This window comes from Lipophrys pholis, assembly GCF_963383615.2.
Source record: "Lipophrys pholis genome assembly, chromosome: 8".
Classification (NCBI taxonomy): domain Eukaryota; kingdom Metazoa; phylum Chordata; class Actinopteri; order Blenniiformes; family Blenniidae; genus Lipophrys; species Lipophrys pholis.
Genome location: NC_137630.1, coordinates 10,944,885 through 10,965,712, shown reverse-complemented (window position 1 = coordinate 10,965,712; position 20,828 = coordinate 10,944,885). Strand labels below are relative to the sequence as shown.

General features: G+C 44.9%; 3 protein-coding genes across 3 annotated transcripts in view; all 3 read right to left on the bottom strand.

The window, feature by feature from the left end:
- Positions 1 to 1,408: 1,408 nt before the first annotated feature.
- her12 (hairy-related 12) lies at positions 1,409 to 1,962 on the bottom strand (the record flags this gene model as incomplete). The annotated part of the gene is made up of 2 exons (XM_080470023.1): positions 1,409 to 1,792; positions 1,897 to 1,962. 2 exons carry the CDS (start codon positions 1,960 to 1,962, stop codon positions 1,409 to 1,411), a joined length of 450 nt encoding a protein of 149 aa, XP_080326149.1.
- Positions 1,963 to 6,749: 4,787 nt separating this feature from the next.
- On the bottom strand, positions 6,750 to 7,579 carry LOC308112988 (transcription factor HES-5-like; the record flags this gene model as incomplete). Its single annotated transcript, XM_080468847.1, is given in 3 exon segments — positions 6,750 to 7,208; positions 7,318 to 7,410; positions 7,412 to 7,579. Coding segments are annotated over 3 exon segments (720 nt in total).
- Positions 7,580 to 13,467: 5,888 nt separating this feature from the next.
- ubr4 (ubiquitin protein ligase E3 component n-recognin 4) overlaps positions 13,468 to 20,828 on the bottom strand; it is a 47,725-nt gene continuing 40,364 nt past the window's right edge. Inside the window, exons 91-104 of the mRNA XM_080468643.1 lie at positions 20,640 to 20,747; positions 20,413 to 20,529; positions 17,558 to 17,748; positions 17,220 to 17,393; positions 17,023 to 17,122; positions 16,695 to 16,913; positions 16,466 to 16,579; positions 16,089 to 16,231; positions 15,885 to 16,010; positions 15,594 to 15,788; positions 15,241 to 15,465; positions 15,034 to 15,124; positions 14,699 to 14,861; positions 13,468 to 14,487 (exon numbers count right to left, since the gene is read on the bottom strand). Of these exons, the coding sequence (XP_080324769.1) occupies positions 14,423 to 14,487; positions 14,699 to 14,861; positions 15,034 to 15,124; positions 15,241 to 15,465; positions 15,594 to 15,788; positions 15,885 to 16,010; positions 16,089 to 16,231; positions 16,466 to 16,579; positions 16,695 to 16,913; positions 17,023 to 17,122; positions 17,220 to 17,393; positions 17,558 to 17,748; positions 20,413 to 20,529; positions 20,640 to 20,747 (2,031 nt within the window). The 3' untranslated portion in view covers positions 13,468 to 14,422. The remainder of the gene's footprint in view (positions 14,488 to 14,698; positions 14,862 to 15,033; positions 15,125 to 15,240; positions 15,466 to 15,593; positions 15,789 to 15,884; positions 16,011 to 16,088; positions 16,232 to 16,465; positions 16,580 to 16,694; positions 16,914 to 17,022; positions 17,123 to 17,219; positions 17,394 to 17,557; positions 17,749 to 20,412; positions 20,530 to 20,639; positions 20,748 to 20,828) is intronic.

Sequence of the window (20,828 nt, the reverse complement as noted above, 5' to 3'; positions counted from 1 at the left end):
GTATGCTTGTGCATGTATGTGTATAGTTGTGCCTGTGCATTTGTGTGTGGTTGTGTGCATGGGCCAGTATGTGTGTGTGTGTGTGTGTGTGTGTGTGTGTGTGTGTGTGTGTGTGTGTGTGTGTGTGTGTGTGTGTGTGTGTGTGTGTGTTGCATTCTGAATACATAATTGTGCCATGTCAATAGAATAGTTAGATAATACCTTAGAGAAAAATGACTTTCTCGCTGCAGCCCCTCCTTCATACAGTAATATGCAAAAAACAAATCCTCCTTAATGCAAAGTCACTGTATCTATATACACTCATTTCTAAGTCAGCCTACTATTATAGGAGACTATGACAGTCTAAAACAGCCAAACAGACAGGCTTTCTTTTTTTATTTTTTTTTATTTAGTCAGAAAAAACCCTCAGTGCTATTCATTTTTAATGAATGTGTGTGTGTGTGTGTGTGTGTGTGTGTGTGTGTGTGTGTGTGTGTGTGTGTGTGTGTGTGTGTGTGTGTGTGTGTGTGTGTGTGTGTGTGTGTGTGTGTGTGTGTGTGTGTGTGTGTGTGTGTGTGTGTGAGAGGCAAGGAATTGATCAACATAGAGTTATAAAAGGCATTTTGCCAGATTTGCTCTTGAAATGTGGAAAACATTAATACAATGAATAAATCTATAAATTCATAAAGCAATAATAAATATCATTAGTGCACAATAGACGTAGATTTTTTTTGCATATACTTGGTATTGGATAAAAAAAAATCTACAAAATATTTGTTTATTGATTGTGTCTTTTTATTGTTAATTGTCGCACAAAGGTTAGAAATTAGTTATAATACTGTTGATAGTAAAACAGCAATGTCGACGTCCCACTACAAAATGTGAACATGTACATCACTCACACACACACACACACACACACACACACACACACACACACACACACACACACACACACACACACACACACACACACACACACACACACACACACACACACACACGCCAAACACACATAAACACACATATGTGTTTACACACCCATGTCATCCTCCCCATTCGTAAATTTTGGCATAGATGAGTCAAAAACAAAAGAGAAATATTCTCAACAGCAGCTGTCAGTAAATGACAGTATGGCAAAGAGCGTCATACTGTTACATCGAGCAGTCCGAAGATAAACTCCACTGGAGTAAACAATCACTTCACAAGATCTGACAGAACTATCATCAAATAAACACAAGGGAAAAGTTAACAACAGAGGCAAAGTGTAACCATCATCAAACAACTGAGAGTCTTTGCTTTTACTTGTCCATCAATGTGATGAGACAATAAGAAAGCCCACTGGGAATGAGCAGGCTGGAAACATATTTCCTACACAGTGAGGGAGAGATCAGCTCCCCTCAGGTCTCCGAGTGTCTGTGTCAAGTCTCTACCAGGGCCTCCACACGGGCCCTCTGCTGCTGCTCTCCTGCAGGCTGATGGGTCTGAGGACGGAGCTGCTGCCTCTCTGGGCCTGCTGGAGCTTCTGGTCCTGATGCTGGAGACTCAGTGGAGGAGTGACCGAGGGCTCGGAGCTGGATGGAGCCGACAGGAAGTGAGCAGAGTCTCTCCAGCAGAAGTTGAAGTCACTGTGACAGAGGCCCGCCTGCAGCTGCTGCCTCAGGAAGCTGACAGTCATCTCCAGGATGTCGGCTTTCTCCAGCTTGGAGTTGGGCTCCTGTTTATGAAACTCCTTCTCCAGAATGACTTTGAGCTGCTCGATGCAGCTGTTGATGCGATCTCTGCGCATTTTCTCCACGATGGGTTTTCTGAGCTGAGGAAGCAGAGACAGAACGGTGAGCTCTAGCTGCATTTGTGCAACACTGATTTGAAAAAGAAAAGAAAAGATAAATGTGAATAATCTCCTGTAGTACTCACCTTGATATTGTCTCTCTCCGAGATCCTGTTATAGTGGACGGAGTAGCTGCTGGAGCAAGGAGCCATGTCTGTGCAGGCAGAGTGATCTGCTTCTTCTGTACAGCAGCCTAAGCTCTGATGTCTCTGGAGGAGCAGCTCCTCATTTTATACCCCGACATTAGCATAACAAAGCCATGTGGCTGAGGCAGGGCTGGGGTTCCCACACTCCGACCAGTGGGACTCCCACAGCAACAATGGAGGACACGTCAATAACTCAGGGAAGATGTATCTGTGCCTGGCATGTTTCCCAAGATAAGCAACAGGTAATTAACACTTTATCAAACATCAGCTGCAGGTCAGAATTCTATATTTATTTTTTTTAATGCATATTTAAGGGAAATGACACAGAAAGTGTGTATCTTTCAAGGGGGGTGGAGGGGGTTTGGGGCAATTAAGGGCCAAAGGGTTTAGTGCAATAAAACAATATAAGCAGGGGTCTCATTATCTCTTCAAAGGATGCTTCCCTTTCCCAAGAGGCTTCTTGGACGGGAGCGTTCACACACATTTACGTCTGTTTGTTTAGAAAAAAAATAAATAAATCTCTTGGTGTTACATTCAATATAATATCCTGTTTATGATTGAGGAGGAAATATGGTAGGAAATGGAGGCATTTACCTGACTGCAGGTGAAAAAGATTTTCCTGCTGCACCTGCACCAGCTTTTCTGAAATTGCCGCTCACCTTTTCCCCTCGGGCCCGCGGACATGAAGCTTTCCTACAGGGATGATGAATAAAGCCGGAGCAGAACACACAGGGACAGCCCCCACTGACGACCAGCACCGTCCTTTTTCATCAGTTCAACAAGTAAAAATTCCAAACAAATGAAAAAGAACGAGGCAGCAACATATAAAGTCACTTATTTGCCTACTTGTTGATGCACAGGCTCAAGAAAATATGTCCATTTAAATTCATTCATACTCAACAATAGTATTAAAGAACGGTCTGGTTAAGTTCATCCTGAAAGTAATGACACTTTATAAGGACACTTGCTAAGATATGTGTGATTTGAACATTCGTATAATTCAGAACTTTAAATTCAATATGAAGCTTCAAAATGTCAATTATTCAATCAAACATTAAAGATTTCAAGTTTAAAAAAAAATCCTTGTATGTGTCTTAAAGATTGTTGTTATATTCTAGAGTTCTACCGTACTACAATACAGTGTCTTCCTTACAAATAAATGAACTGAATATGACATATTTAACGACTTGAGTGTATGTTTTGAAACAAATACAGCCACTTTCAGTGGTTTGCTGTGTAAAGTCAATATGTTCAAGCACAGTTTTTCTACATTTTCTACATAAATGCATCGATGAGGTGCACAAACTGGTAATAGGAGTTGCTTTGCTAATGCAAAGAAGACATTTTGCTATTACAAAAAACAGCTCCCATCTCATTTCCATTAATTTACCACCGTTGGTTCAGAAGAAAAACATCGTGCTTGCCCGATGAAAGGTTATTTATTGTGAAATAACACTTTGGATTTATGTAGATCACACTTTTGTTTGTCACCGAGTCCTTCTGAAAAACTGTTGGCAGCTTTTAATCACAAGTTCTTGTCTTACTTCCCCTCGAGAGTCTGCAGACCCCTGTTGTAAATGAACTGTGTCAAATTAGTGTCAAGTTAATGGCATTATGAGCAGTGCTGGCAGTGTGCCTGCGAGGGCCTCCATCACTGGCTGGCTCCAGATGTGAAGCCGGCCTTGTGTGCTCGGTGTGAGTAGTCCCGTCTCCTCGGTTTCCCACCAGCCCCCCAAACATCAGGGTAAATGAGCTACAAAAGCTGTGCCGCTCCTCCATGCTCCACTGGGAATGTTAATTGATCTTTTGTTGCTGGACAAACAGAAACTCTGTGTCTCGGTCCATCTGGGAAAAATCAAGTCAACTGGCTTCATTGCCTGCCACAGAGGAGTCTGTATAAAGCTAGTGGTGTGCGTGTGCGTGTGTGTGTGTGTGGTTGAAGTGCCACCACTGTTACTGCAGCAGCAGGTTCGATTCCCCATCTCCACCTGCCCACATGTCAGAGTGCCCTTGAGCAAGATGCTGAGCCTCAAACTGCTTCCAATAGATGGACTGAGCACCTTGCATGGCAGCCGCCTCCACTGGGGTGAGAATGGGTGAATGTGATTAAAAATGTAAAGAACTTTGGGGACTGCTCAAGCAGTGGGAAAGCATTATAGAAGTGAAACCCATTTACCATTTCCACCCCAGAGAGAGTAAAAAACTTACTCCAGCACGACAGGTGTCTGATGTCTTCTTGAAAATGAGCTTTCAGAGTCATTTTTACATGCTGCCATTTTAAAGCTAAACAGGTGTGAGACCTGCGGTGTCACATCTTGATATTTCCAATAAATCACATGAAATACCAAATATTTCTTGCGATGAATGTCCTGATCTTAATTTATTTATGTTGCATCACTGTAAAACCTCGAGAGGACGGTGACAACAAGGCCGGGCGGTCCCGTCCACGTTTGGCTTTATTATCTGTCGACATGTTTGTGCCTCCTCTGAAGGTTAGTGTGCACCACACGGCTCCCGGGGGTCTTTGTCTACAAGTGTGTGGGAAGACGAGTTCCCCTCCCACCAGCAGCCCCAGAGCTCTGAATTCCTGCCATAAAGTCTCGGCCATCGCTCAGACCTGCGGCGGCGCGGAGCTGCTTCCCGTCAGCCATCTCTCTGTGAGTGTGGTATCTCCCGTTTCCCACACTCTGCGCCTATTCACTGGTCCTGAGACAGGGACAATAGAAGTGTGTCTTGTTACACATCACATTAGCTACGGTGTTTGATCTCCCGTTGAAGGGAGGGGGCGAGGGGGGAGGCTGACCATCTGGCCTGGCAAACTAGACCCTGAGAAAGTCCCAGGCATGCCACATTCTCCACAACTTCTGCACACACAAATAGTTGTGAAAGACTTTTGTGGCACTTGAGACATAATTCAAGCACTAGACAACATACCACGGCCACCACAACAGAGGAAAGTGGGACGTGTGACCTGCAGGGGAGTCTCACAGCGAAGTCCGCCACAGTTTAAAAACACCTGCTCACCAACCTGCTCACGAAAGATGAAATGCTAATAATCCCCGAGGTGGAGAAAAAAAAAAAAAAACACGTTTAGGAGGGAAAAATGAATGGGTCTGAAATATGACACAGCAGAAGAAGAAGAAGAAAAAAAGGCTTGAATTTGAGATTGATATGAATATTTCATAATAAGGATGCATTTCTGGGTGCACAATAGTTTAAAATTTAGATGTTTGTTTTGGTGAAAGGCGACGCTCTAAATGACAGAAACAAAAAATAATAAGTGATGTTAAGTTTGTTAAGCTTCCAGGCTACAAACATAAATAACAAGAATTCCTCATTTGCAGACTACGAATTCATCAGAAATATTTTATATGATGAAAAACCTGCTGTTTATTAAAGTTAAAATGACGTTATCCCTTTAGATTTAAAGCTTTGCTCAACAGGTAGATGTGAATTATTCTTCATTTAAATCAATTTCAGTTTCTCCTGAAGTTTAAAACAATTATTATATCTATTGCCTGGTCCAACCTTACATTTTCCCTCCTCTATATAAGACACTTACTCACCCTACACATAAACTTCATACACTCTCAACCCCCACCGACTCTCTCCAAATTCCACTTGCCAAACTTTGACCTGCCCATTCATACCTCCAAGCTGATGTGGTATTTCTATTCTACCTTCTGCATTACTTTACTTTTTGTGATAGAGAATATTAAAAGCACTGGCAGATCCTAGAAGGAGTGAATGGTCCCAAAAGGAATGTGCAGATTATTTAATGATGGACTTATTTACAAAAAGAGGGATCAGAAATCAACAATAACTAGACAAGTTCCAATCTGTACTGAAGTTTCTCATTTGCTAATCTAATGATGACGATTCAAAAAAAGGGCCACAAACACACATGTTAAGTGCAAAAGAAGTGAAAACACCACCGATGTTTATGTTTGCAAAACTTCTTCAGAAGTTTTCCATTTATTTTTTATTTTTTTTAAAAGACAAACTTCTCCAGGAAGCAATACAACAGGTTCTTTTCCATGAAAGACTGAAGTTTTTATAAAAACAAAACAAAAACAACAACACACCTTTATAAAAGGTAATCATATGAAGATGAAAAACATCATTTATGATCATCACAGGAGGACAGGGAACAGCTACTGTCTCAGCAGCAACATTTCTTTCACAAAAAGGCCAAATAATGGTTACACATTGTCAGCATAAAGAGTGAAGTATAATCTTAATCAGATTTACAATAAAGGTGAATCCATGGGATCCATTTCTGGCTTGTTTCTGGCCCATCAGCTGTAACCTGATGGGACACATTGAACAGTGATACTCAGTATCAAACATGGACAGTGAACATATCAATCAATCAATCAATCAATCAATCAATCAATCAATCAATCAATCAATCAATCAATCAATCAATCAATCAATCAATCAATCAATCAGTCAATCAGTCAGTGTCACAGACACTTCAGTAAATCTGAACCAGTGTGGTTCCAATGATTCAAGACGTTTGCAAAACAAACAGAAAGTCAGGAGTTTCCTCCAGGAACACTCTCAGTTCCAGGCACACATGGTGTACACGTTCAGTAAAACCTGAATCATCTCAGTCCCTCCAAAGGAGTACGAGCACACGGTGCACATTTCACCACGCGGTGAAACACTCGACTTGATCGAATCTCCTGCCAAAGCAAAAGGAAGCAGACTCCAGTGAGTCTTCAACTCTCTGTCCATGACGTTCACAGACGTAGTTTTCTTTCGGGGCGAAGGTGAGTCCGCCGCCATCGTTACCAGGGCCTCCACAGAGCGCTGCCGGCCTGGATCGCTCCTTTACCGGAGACGACGTGGTGGAGCGGGGAGCCGGGAGGGGAGAGGCTGCAGGGCCCGGGGCCGGGGCTGCTCCTGCTGGACGCCTGCAGGCCCTGGAAGTGGCTGAGCAGCAGCCGGTGCGCCTGAGTCTGGACCTCGCAGTGGGACAGGAAGCTGACGGCCTCCTGCACACAGTGGGAGTAACCGTCGGTGGCCGTCATCAGGCCGGAGGTCAGGCCGGAGGCCTTCTGCTGCTGCTGCTGCTGCTGCTGCTGCCAGCTTCTCAGATAGGCCACAGCCATCTCCAAGATGTCTGCCTTCTCCTGCTTGGAGTCGGGCTGCTGCCGGAGGAACTCGGGCCCCAGCAGGGATTTCAGCTGCTCAATGCTGGTGTTGATGCGGTCTCTGCGCAGTTTTTCCACCATTGGCTTTCTCAGCTGAAGAAAAAGAAGGAAAAAATTAGTCCACTTGAATTTTGACTTCTTTTTTTTTTTCTCCCCTCATTCTGTCTCAGCGCTCAATCGCAGGAAATGTAGAGAAATTTACCTTGTGAGCAGGAGTCAGGTGTTCCTTGCAGTAACTTGCTTGTCCCAAAACAGTGGGTGCCATTGCTGTGGAGTCAGAGCGATCCTGTTCGCTTTAGAAGAGCCTGTTGAGTGTGAGCTGCCTTCTCCTCTGCCGCTGCCCTGTATTTATACACCCAAATCTCCATATGAATGTGTGAGTCTTCGGCTTGTTGGAGTTTCTCACAGTCCCCGGGCCAATGGGAGTGCTGGGAAGGGCTTTGAGGAACGCAGGGCTGCCACATGCTCAATGAAGTGTTTATAGCAGCAGGGACAATGAGTGTGTCTCCGGGGAGCAGGTGGAGGAATAGACTGCGAGAGAAAGAGCCCGGGGTGGAGTGGGTGAGGGTGGGAGGGGGAGTGTGTAGCTGGGAGACTGACCCACTGCTTGTGCTGATATGGGAAAGTGGTGACCCCGGAGGGAAGCCTGCCGCTGCCTCATGTCATCTCCACCGCCACAAAATTGAAGACAAAGTGCCTCTGCCACCAGGCACACGTGGGTGTTAGCGAGGGGCAGCCATTAGAAAAGACCAACATGCAGCCACTTCCACCGGCAGCCTGCAGCCTGACTCCTGCCGCTGCGCAACAGCTCACGTCCTACAAGTGGGAAAAAAAATGGACTTTTTTTCAGAAGGCTGTTTTAAACTCAAATAAAACATTTTTGTAACATGAACAAATCACAGCAATTTTTTGTTTTTTTCAGCCTTTTAGAAAACGATAAGTCATTTGTTTCTTTCAGCCAACTTGTGTCAATATTAATGTTTTCTGGAATTATGTTTGTGAGTTAAAAGTTAGGGAGGGTGAAATAAATAATATGTAATGACAATACTTTGTGGTGCATTGGCATTGAGTGTTGGCATTGAGTGCAGGGGACTGGATTATTATTAAAGCAGGAAGAGCATTGGTCATAAAAAAAACAGGTCAGTCTGTGTTTTAAATTGCCATGACTTGAGAAGCAGTCAAATAGAAGACATTGGCCAAACCAGATCAAATCACACAGACACTAAGTTAGCAGCTCTCGTGTTTATCACAAACTATATCCAGCCATCTTTATGGATTGTTTTATCCGCTTCGAGGTCGAGGGTCTGTCTGTGAGTGAAAGCCTCTTGGACAAGTCACTAGTGCTTCACAGGACAGAAAGACAGACACAAACACTCACACCGATGAGCAATTTTAGAGTCGCTAATTAACTGCAAACACGTGTTTTTGCACAAACATGAAAACTGCACACAGAAATAACCATAAACCAGACTCAGACATTGGATGTTGTCACTGCGAGGCAATAGCTGGAATCACTACACCACTGTGTCTGTCTGTCCATCTTTTATCAGACTTTCAGGTTTCCTCAACAGGTTGCCAGTCTATGATATTGGACAAATTATGTCCAATTATGTCACATAATATTCACAAATTATGTGAATATGTTCTAGTTTGGACAATGTTACTTTAAGTTAATTTTTTTTATCTAACTTTACCTGACAAATACGACAACAATTAATTTGAGAATTATTTATTTAAATAATACGAAACTTCAAAGTGACACAGTCCCCCAGTGAAGACCAAAACCCTTGTGAATGTTTTTCTTTAGTCCGATGAGCTTTGATCTGAACTGTAAAGCACAGAGCTTCAACTGAAAGCATTCATGCTGTTTCATCAGGCAGAGCCTCACATGCTCACACAGAGAGACACACTCTCATTCACTTTCCCTGCCCCACACACACACACACACACACACACACACACACACACACACACACACACACACACACACACACACACACACACACACACACACACACACACACACGCACACACACACACGCACACGTGCACACACAGCTGGCTGACCCGCCTGCCGCTGGCCACGTCTCAGTCACACGCTCCCTTCCTGCCTGTGTGGAACGTGGGAGCCGCTGTGGTCCCAGGCTTCCCACACTTCAGTGTTAATGACTCTGAGGCCGGCTGCACAAAGGAAGTGTGCCCCATCGAACAAAGATTGAGTGACCAACCTCCCCCACACACACACACACACACACACACACACACACACACACACACACACACACACACACACACACACACACACACACACACACACACACACACACACACACACACACACACACACACACACACACACACACACACACACGCTCTCACACACACCCAGGAAGACGGGGCTGTCAGCGGAGCTTCCAGGCACACCATCTGGATGGATTGTGTGCCATTGTCAGCCGATCAAGCATGGGAGACGCTCACCGTGAGAATTGGAGAGGCTGAAATAGAGACAGAAAGTTAAAGAAGAAGAATGGGCAGAGTGTGTGCAGAGGGTGGGAAACTTTCAGGATAGTTAAGGGAAGTTTAGTTTCAAGGGCATTTGAAGGGGACAGGTCTATAATGATGTGGTGCGGGGAAACAAAGATGAAAAATACATCTTGTGAAAGTTACAGTAAATGAACCGAGGCTCGTATATAAAAACATCCACTATTTATTGAGCGATGACGTGTGAGAGCGACATCTTCTACAATAAATCCAAGTGGATAAGTAGAAACCGAGGTCCCACACTGGTCACTTAACAAGTTTGTCATGACGTCTCCAAACTTGTTGAGACTTGTTCTGAGTGGACACCTTCAGGCAGATGTTTTCCCTCCACGTTCCCACCACATATCAATCCAGGCCGATACAATACCGAGGATATCTCCCTCATTGTGCTGCATTAGAGGCTCGCACAGCGCCCCTCCCACCTGTTTGTTTGGATTGGGGCCATTGTACCCCATGAATTCAACTAATTCATTCACATCCTATTGTCATAATGCTGCTTTGTGATTGGCCAGAAAACTGTGAGAACCAGCGTCGCAGTAAATCAATGGGAAAGTTGGCATAAGTATATAAACCAGCAAAGTCTCGGTGGGTAAAATCATAATAACCCTGAACTTCACTGGAAGTGGACGAGCCTGGACGGCGTCTGAGCGTATTCACCATGAGGGATCAGCACACGACGTAAGATCACATCAAGACATTTGGCTTCTTCCGTCAGTTTTAGTTTTTTGCCGAAGGGTCAGGGTCTCTGCTCCGTCGGTGGGATGGAGTAGTATCAGTAGTGACTAATAGTTGTGCTCCAGGCTGAGATGAGATGTTGTTGGGTTTTATATACTTGAATTACAACAACAAACATTTTCTAACTTAATGAAAAGTCTCCACAACAACACTTTCTTCCGGTGTGAGAGCAACACAAAAGCAGAGTCTGTGGGTAGCTCGTTGTGTCTTTGTTGGTTGGAACCAATCTGACGTCTCTCCATCTCGCTCCTCCTCAGCATGTGTAAAGTGATGAGCTTGGAGAGGAAATGCACCAACAGAGCTGTGAGGCTGCGCTCCACCCTGGAGAGGCAGCTCAGTGGCGGGATGTCCGGCTCCGACGTGTGGGACAAGACGGTGTCGTTCTTCTCGGTGAAGAAGGCCTTCATCTTCCACAACGGCTACAACAGGTCGTCCCGAGACGCCATGAGGCTGTTCCCCTCGGAGCCCGAGGACGTGGCGCCGCTCTTCTGCCAGTCGTTCACAGACTGGCACGAGACAGAAAGGAGATGAAACCTGCAGGACCGTGTGTGAGAGGAAGGGACTGGACATCAGAGCAAACCTGGGAGATGCTCCACGTGGAAGACGTGTTCCAGAGGGCTGGAAAGGACAGACTCTTTTAAGAATTGACTTTAAAAAGACAACAGATGGGAGTGTTGTCCCAATCATTTATGACCATTCACACTGTGATTTATTGGCCCTTAAATGGGCCTAAAATGTGCATTTCTTGCCTTAAACTTTAGTAACGTCTTTGAACGGCTCACATGGAGACCGTGCTATTTTAGTTTTGTTAAACTAATGTTATGTTCCTTTTTTTTAAAGGCAAATGTTTATGCCAATGCATATTTTTAGTAAATGTTTTAATACATTGAGTTACGATTTGCTTTTATTTGTTTTTGTCTTAAAGCCATCAGTAAAAGGTGCAATATGTATGATTCAAAATAAACTGTCTTCTTTTCTAATGAATGTGGTGGTTTTTTTCTTCTATTAAACAGTGTAATTGTAAAGTATTTAAAACTAAACCTTTACAGTAAATAATTCAGTTTGGTGGTTGAGGTTATGTATCAGATTTCTCACATTTTAAGAGAAACCTATTTATACCCTCACATAGGGGTGTCTGGATAAATATTGCCCTCTCGTGGCCATGAGACAGTTTTATAACTAAATAGCAGCTTTAATTAGGTTCTATGAAGGATGAATTAGTACAATTTGATGAATGGTGGATAGTATCATAGTAATCTGTAAAAGAAAACGTTTGAGTTGAGTTTGAATCGATTCACTGATCTAGTTCACCTATTTTTACTTATTTATGTATCAATGCATTTGCACCTTTATTTATTCAAGTCTACATTAGTTTTGCATTGATGGTTTTACTCATTTAGTGAATATGCATTTCTGATTTTATTTGGTTAAGCCTTCATTCTTTTACTTAATTCATTGAAAGATTAATTTCTACTGTTTACTGGTGCTGGAAGCGCCTCAACAGTTATGAACTCAGTCTGCTGGAAGTGACATGAGTGAATATTCACATTAATGTTATTACATCAATATTTACTTCATGGGGGTGGATGACCTTCTGCAGAGCTCCGGGTTTGTTGGTCACTCACCTCAGCTCATTCTGCTGCTTCTCCTTGTCATCCAGTCATGAATAGAGCATCGTCCTCAAACTGATGTAACGGAGCCTCTTCAGTTACAGTGGAAGGATAAAAAAAAAAAAGTAATAGTCCTTTCAAAATGTTGCGAACCGATTGTGCAAAAGTCTTGAAGAAGAATACAGAGGAGCAGAATATTTAAGAGTTGACATGAAAAACAGAAACAGTCCCCCCACTTCAGAGAAGATGTAAGTGAGCTCTCAGCTCCGATCTGGAAATTTTCATACCACAACATGGCGACAGCGCCCTCTGGAGGCGAGATATGAGTATGACAACCAAACCTGTTGATGGATTTTCAGTTTTCAGTTTCAGTTAAGTAATTCTGATACAGGAGAAAATCAGTTTGAACAAAAATTATCACATTTGATCGGCTGGTTGGTTGTTGTAAAAATAGACTAAATGTTACATACTTCATATTTAAAATAAAAAAGAGAACATTTACTAAGGCCAATTAGTGCAAAAACACGCAAGGCATTGTTATGGAAATCAAACTATAGAGCAACAACCAAACAGTGGATAAAGCAAATGTTGTCAACCTCACAATTAGAAAGGATCAGATTCACACTGAAGGTTAAACAACAGACCTTTACCTTAAAGATATGTTAAGCTTTTAGATATAAAGGACATTTTCTTTTCTGTGGTGTATTTCAGTTGCCTCTAGATTTTTTGGTTTGGAGGTGTGGGAACCGACAAGTTCTCTTCTCAATGCATCGTCATCAGTTTAATTTAATCTGGATTGTCATCCATTATACCAAGGAGAGAGTTTGATGTGTATTCAAGTTCAATTCATTTAACATAAAGCAACAACATTATACATCATTTATATCATATAAAGTTTAAGTAAAATGTCCGGGGAAATTTTAAAAACTTGGGAGAGATGGGAGGGCGTTCAGAGTGCCTTCTTGTTTACATTCATGAACCTGTACTTTTCTTCCATTCACCAAGTATAGAAGTTGTTTTTTTTAATGCAGAGAAAAAACGTTTTGATCACGTGCCGACTCTGCACTGTATAAAATCCAGTGTTGATAGTACAGAGAGATGAATCGGGAACAGAAGAGGTTACCCTGAATCAGATTTTTAATTATTACGGCTTTATTAATCATAGACTAAGTTCAAATGCAGACATTCAGCAACAGTTAGACAATGTAGCAGCGGGAATAGGCGAATTAACAAGAAGCTGGGTGAACCCCACACCATGCATTCAGCACTGAGGACAGGGACACTGTTGTTTTTTTTTTCTTTACTGTGATGTTAAGTAGATCCATGGCTGAGAAAATAAAACTCTGCAGCACTCGCCTGCCGAAGTCCGAGTTAGAGAGCAGAAAGACCCGAGAATTAAGAAAACAGCTGAGAAAGGGAGGAAAAAACTGAAAGACAAAACCATTAAAGAAAAAAATATTTAAGCATATATTGTAGGTCTGTTTTATTATTAATTTAGACAAGTCCGATATTCCACTGCAACAGTTGGAATCTTTCACAAGTTCAAAGTTTACTTCATCACCAAGGCAGAGCTTTATGGAAGAAAACAAAACAAATCCTTCCTACACGTGGCTTCAGAGGTCAAAAGAAAAAAAAAAGAATCCATACACACTAAATCATGTTTAGTTGCAGCCTGTCACTCAAATTCCAGTTACAACCTACGCTGAGACCAAACATCGAAAGCTTGGAAAAAAAAGAAAAGAAAACGTGACACTGAAATCTGGCATTAAAAAAAACCCTGATCAAAACAAGAAAAAACAAACTTAAAGCAAACAAACAACAAAAAAGGGAGAAAAAAAAGGGATTAAGTAAAATGCCACTTGTAACACATGGTGGGTCAAATCCCAAAACATTTCCGTTATCTCAACATTGCACCCGACAGGAGGCGCAGCGGTTTAAAGCCAAATATATCACACAGCAAACAGAATTCACGAGTTCCTCCCACCGAGCAGGCATCGTTTTAACGTGGACGACGTGAAGGTTTTTAAGACGCCAGAAAATACACAGACTGTCTCCGTTTGAATCGTCCCGGACCGACCGGCCAAAGCGTCGCGAGTTCGAGGAGCAGAGCGTGAATTCTGTTTCAGCGCGTCCTCCACAACCTTCAACAACGCGGCGGTGTGAAACGTTACAGAGATGCTGCCTAGAGTGGATGATCTGTTTAGATTACACATAGTTTCTGCTTAAGGTTAATTTGAAGATGTCACATGGGGGTGGAGGTTGGGTAGGAAGCATGGCGTGTACTCTGTGTGGACTCGTGTTTGTGTGTGTGTGCGCATCAATCAGTGTGTAAAAAGAGTAACTTTCATTGGGTTGGTTGCTGTCCCAGCCTTATTTGCGGGGCTGTGATTTTGTTGGGTGGGGGTGGTCTGAGGTTGGCCATCAGGGCAAAGAGTTCAACAAGTCCTGCAGGAAAAGGTCCGGGTCTGGGATTTCAGAGAGGAGACCTGGAAGAGAAACATGGCAAACATCAACAACCGAGGGAAGAATCTGCTGTTTAATATCTTTGTGTGTGTGTGTGTGTGTGTGTGTGTGTGTGTGTGTGTGTGTGTGTGTGTGTGTGTGTGTGTGTGTGTGTGTGTGTGTGTGTGAGTGAGTGAGTGTGTGTGAGTGAGTGTGTGAGTGTGAGTGTGTGTGTGGGTGGGGGGATATACTGACCTACAACATCAAAGAACTCTGACAGCGACTCAGCAGGCATGAGTTCATCCTGGAAAGCCCTGAGCACGCGCTCTGAGGCCTCGTAGATGGGCATGTCGTTGTGACGGACATATTCTGCCAAAGAGAAGGACCAGCCGCCCTCCGTGGTGCTGGTGGGGACTTTCTGTGGGGCCAAAATGAAACGCAAGCTCAGTTCTCTCATGCTCTCAGAGTCGGACGGTCTTTGAAATATTACATAACCAGCAATATTCTGGGTTAGAGCCATATAAAACGGCGGAATACCACTGTCATGGTGCAGCAACATACACAACACTTCTCAATAACATCATATTTACCCTAAACATGTCATAGACAAGATCCACCAGGCCCCAGAAGAGAAGAGGTGAGCGATACACTGCATATTCCTTTGGTGCTTTATCTGTGAGTCTGAAAATAAAGGAGAGAAATGACATGAGTTTCTGTCAGCAACATCGAGTCGCAAACTAATCAGGAAGACTTAACTCGGTCTCGGTTTGACCAGAAGAAGAAGTAAAGCATCTCACTTGTTTGTGGAGCCTGCCGAGACCTTGCGAGTGTGTGTGGTGGCCAGCAGCCTCCGGAGGAAGTGCAGACGTGAAGTCCTCCACCGCTCGGGGGGCAGGATGTGCATGGCCAAGATGGTGAAATAGTGCGGCCCTTCAACGTCGTACGAACTCTCTACCCATTTTTCAGAGGGCTGCTCCTGGAAACTCTGCAGATTCTTCTCCTCTCGGGATGTAGCCCTTGTTCTGCAATCACAAGTTATTAAGTTGAGTGGAAGGTGGACCAACAAAACCAAACACCTACAACAACCTACAACACCACAGCAGCCCGCTGCTGTACGGCTGCAGCACCGCGTTTGATGACCTGTACGTACGTGTTGAGGACGTAGAGCACAGTGTGGATGATGTAAGGAATGAGGTGGATGTTGCTCTCACGGCCTCCGCCTCCCGTATCCACGCTGAACGACTGTTCGGTAGCGAAGCGGAGGAACAGCAGTTTGGTGTCGTGGATATTGAGTTGGTACGTGGGCTCCCGCTGGCCTGTGCACTCCTGAAGATATGTGTTGTGCCTGAGGGGCGGACAGAAACACAGACGGGCACGATTACTTCTGTGACTCCTGGAAAAAGAACGTGTGCTTTCTGTGAGTGGCGACGAATGCTTATACCTTGCTAAACACGTGGCGAAGGCTGATTCTGGCACATGCGGCCCCCACACAGGAAGCAGTCCATTGCACTTGGTGTTGGCGTTCTGAAGAGCAGCACTGTCCCATTCCTCTCGCCCACGAGCCAGCCTGAGAGCAAAACGCTCCAGTGAGAATCAAGAAACCACTGACCTGGACGAAAACGTGGGTGGAGGTGTTGACTGGTACCTGACAGCTGCCAGATGGCAGTCGTAGTGGACTATGTTAAAGTGCGACACAGTGCTGTAGCCCTGCTGCTTGCGAGGCTTGTTTTCAAAGTCCTCCAAGGAAACGCGCTTTGTGAAAGTGTAAATACCCAGGACTTTGGTTGGCTGGTAGCGAGACAGAAGACACATGGTAAATTAGATTATCAAAAAACCATCAATACTTAATACTAGAGGAACTTTTTTAGTGGTCGGGGTCTCTGAGGACCAACCAGTCCTTCACTTCCTGCAACATCAGATGATAGTTTGTGCACATATAAGATTATAGCTGCTCACTTAGGTCAAACTAATAATTAGTTCATTTCCTGACTGTATTGTTAATATATGATGGCCTTGTGGTACCTGAAACTTGTAACCTTCTCTACAGATGCAGCAGGTCAAGCCGGGCTCCTCTATCAGCTCCTCCATCTGCTTCAACAGCGAAGTCTTTGTCACCACCTGCCCTTTCTCATTGGTCTAAAAGGAAAACACATTAAAGTCACTAATGGAGAAGTGGTGGAATCACACAGGCTGGTTTGCACTCATTCAAATGGCAAAGTTAAAAAGAGCAAAGTTGAGGAGACAAGCCTACCGTCATGCCCAGAGTTCCCAGAGCCTTCTGCCTCATGGCCATCGCCATGCGCTTCTTCTCTGCTCTGGTCTCCCTGCGAGCGGCTTCGATCTTCAGGTTGACGTCGCTGTGCTCCCTCAGAGCCTCCAGAAGGTTCTCTGCCAGAGTCCCGATGCCTTCATCACTGGATACCTGCTCCAGCTTGTGCAAGTTGGTTATTGAATCTGTACCTATTAGCACCTGCACAGATGAGACAAACACACGTGGTCATGTTAAGCAGATTCATTCATTTTATTTGAACTATGTGGGTAATACGAAGGATCTCAAAACTCCGCTCAGGGTGTTGTACCTGTGTGGGCGGATGCTGCGTGGCCAAACCACGAAGCAGTCTGAGAATGAAGGGCAGAGCCGGCCTGGAGAGGAACTTTTTCCAGACATCTGCATCCAGACTGACAAGAGTTCACAAAAACAACAATGTGTTATTAGACAGCTTGAAAAACAACACAACATTTCAGGAACGTCATCAAGAAGCTGTGGGGGACTCACTTTTTGGCATTGGGGATATGTTTCTTCATGTAGTCCAGTGCATTTTGCGTGATTCCTTTTTGGAGGATGAGATCTTTGAGCTGGTGGCCATTGCTGTTGTTTTTGATTCCAGCTGCGATCTTACAGAAGCAGTCCAAAAACACTTTGTCATCTGCACTGTGCTCCTCGTCGTACCTTAGAAGACAAAAACAAAATCAAATTTGACTGACAACTGCACATTTGCTGCAACATGTATGTTTTGTTTCATAATGCCTGCAGTTTAAAGTGAAGATCTAAATGTGGTCACATTAAAAGTTTCATGTGCGGTTAATTGTAAAGTCAAGCTGTGAGATACTCACTTGTCAAAACTGCAACACGGTTTAAAGCGCTCCACCAAAATCCTCATTTTCTCCAGTTCACCAAAGGACAGGTAGGGGATGATGCGGAGCAGACCCTGCAGCACGCTGGGGTTGGAGCGAACAAACGGAGTGTTGATCTGGTCCAACAACATGACCAGCTGATCTTTGTCTCCAGTCAGCAGAAGGTTCCCCTGCAGGACAGAAAAACAACAACCACTCAAATCCAGCACAACAGCAGGTTGCTTTTCAGGTTCTAATAAAGGTTTCTTTTTTGGTCGATCTATAGCAGCATTTTGTTGTCATAGAGTGACATCTAGTGGTCCCAGCTGGTATATTTAAATCCAACAAGACCAGCCAGTAAACATACAGGTAGGTGTAATTTCCTGCTGGGTATCTCTGCCTGTCAGCTGCAGGGTCATCAGCCAGGAACCACCATTCCACAACGTTTTGCCCCTTTATTCCTGGAACGTCTCCTGGAGGCAGGGAGTGACAGGGACGTCTCCCTGTCACTCCCTGCAGCTAATGGATGTTACCCCTGCAGCAGATGTTGGGGTTAGTTGGTCTTTCCTCCTCAGCCAGAGCCAAAAGCTGTCTTTTTCCGCCTCCTCAGCCAGTCCTTTCTCGGCATTCCTCCATTCACTCCTGTGTCCCTCAAAAGGCGAATGATTGACGGCCCCACAAAGCCTCGACATCCCACCTGGTAGTGTTCCAGCCAGCCTCTCGACAGCCAGCTCTGCGTACTTGGCCTTCTTTCATTCGAAGGCAGCCTCAATCCCTTCCTCCTGTGAGATCGTGAGCTCGATGAGGTATGCCAGCCTTGCGTTGGTCGACCAAACGACAATGTCACGACGGAGGGATGTGGTGGTGATCTCCGTGGGGAACTGAAGTTGTCTGCCAAGGTTAACCCTCATGTCCCACTCCAGGTCAGGGGAAAAAGGTCTTAGTCTTTCTCTTGGCCTGAAGTAGCTTTGTTCCCCACCTTCTGTGACAAAGTTGTGGTTAGCTGCCGGTGGTGACTTATTGTTATCTTGTCGGCACCTCGGCTAGCTACCTCAGAACTTGGTTGTGGTGCTACCTGTAGCGCCCCTGAGAGAGCGCAATTATGCAGCCTGACCGGATGTGCTGGGGGCTTGCATTCTGGGCATTGTAAAGGTGACAGCATTCCTCATTTCCAAACCACTGGTGGAGGTTGAAAGGGCAGGGGAGTGTGTCGTAGGTAGAGCGGATGGGGAAGCTGAGTCTTGCCTGTAGAATCTTCCACAGGTCTAACCAAGTGAGGTTTCGGTTGGTAACCCCGTCCCAAGTTGTCCAGCCTCCTTGACGGCCCTGTGACACAGCCGCGATCTTGTGGCGCTCTTCCTCCATTTTTGTCACCTCAGCCACAACCATCTCTTTCCTTTTCTTGTGGCTGGCTTTGGGCCAGAAGCGGGGGGGTCTCTCCCCATCCTAGTCCTGCTCTTCCTAGCTGGACTTTGCCAACGATCTCCTGATGCTGGAGTCTGTCAACGGCACGTTGGACTTCTACTTGAGCGTTCCACTTTCGGCCTGTAGAGACTTTGATGTTGGCATCCTTTACCGACTTATCAGTGGATTCTCTCAGCTCAAGGACCAGCCTGGACCTGTCCTGCATATATCCCTGCCTTATGGACTGCAGGGGCAGTTGGAGCTTGTTCTTCCCAATGAGTCCTGTTTCTGAGAGACATCGTGGCAGCCCCAACCACTTTCGGATGGTTTCAGTTGGCTTTTTTTGTCCATCTTGCTTGCGGTGGATGGGGAGATCTCATACTTTCAGCGGCCACAACACCCTCCTGTAGAAAGTGAACTGGTCACACCAGACTTTGTACTTCCCGGGGAGTTGCCTTTGTCGAGGTTGGACAGGCCATCTGTTAGCTGCTTTGTGACAGCCCTCCCCATCTGCTTGTCAGACAAGTCAGCGGTGTACTGCTTCCCTGGTTGTTCTGACAGCAGGGGAATTTCCTCTCCCCCGACAACTAAGGTGGTGGAATCGTCCCTGATTCCCTTTCTGAGTGAGACAGGCTGTGTGATCTGGGGTGCATGATCTTCATTCTTGTCCAATCCATCAGCTCGTCCAGTCTTTTAAACAGTCGTGATGTACATGGTGCTGTCTGAAGGAGGCTGGCAACATCGTCCATATAGCTCCTGAGTAGTGATAGTCTCTGCCCAGATGGTAGTTTGATCCCTCCAACCATTTGTCTTGCTCTAATGAGAATGATCTCAAAGGCTGCCACGAACAAGATTGGGGAAATGGAGCAACCCATAGCAATTCCTATTTGTAGTTGCTGCCACCCATTGGTAAAGTCTTGGAGGGCAAGGCACATCTGCAAGTCACTGAAGTAGGCTGTGATCATGTTCTGTATGCAGGGAGGCATGTAGAAAAACTCCATGGCATAGTTGATCAGCTGGTGTGGAACTGATCCGTAGGCATTGGCGAGGTCAAACCAGATGACATGTAGATCTGTCTTCTCCCGCTTGGCCTTTTGGATCTGGTCCCACATCATTGCAGCGTGCTCTATGCACCCTGGGAAACCTGGGACCCCCGCTTTCTGGCAGTTGTTGTCGATGTAGCCATTTTCAAGCTGATAGGTGGTCATGCTTCGGACCATTACGGAGAAGAGGATCTTTCCTTCGACTTTCAGCAGGGCGATGTTTCTGAATTGGCTGGTGTCTCTGGAGTTCACTTCCTCCGGGATGAAGACTGCTACTACTCTTTGCCACTCTGATGGAATGAGTTGCTTCTTCCAGGCAGTTCAAAAACAAAAAGCGAAACTTCGAGTCGGGAACATACACTGCCTTCTTTTTTAAATTCAATGGTGGAATCTGTTTTCAGTTCTTACCTTGTCTTCTGAAATCTCAGCGTTGGCTTCATCCAGGATGATCTCCATTATGCTGAGAACTTGCTCTGCTATGGAAGCACCACCACTGTCCTTACTCTCCTGCTCTGCCACCAAGGCCTGAAAGAGAAAGAAATTTACTGCAGAGTCGTCTGAAACTCTAATTGCTAGATGTTTCATCAAAGCCTTGTTTACGAGAGAGTCAACCTTGTCTATGTGAAATCACTCACTAGGTTAAGAGTTCCCAGCATGACATTCAAGGTGTTCATCTCTGGTTTGACAAGCTGCTGCCTGTTGATCTTCACCTTCACACAGTAACTGAACAACTTCAGCAAAACCTGAGAGAGAAACAAGGCCAGTGGTCACAAATGTGATCAATTTATACATTAGATGCAAGTGTTTTTTGATGGAATGCAATC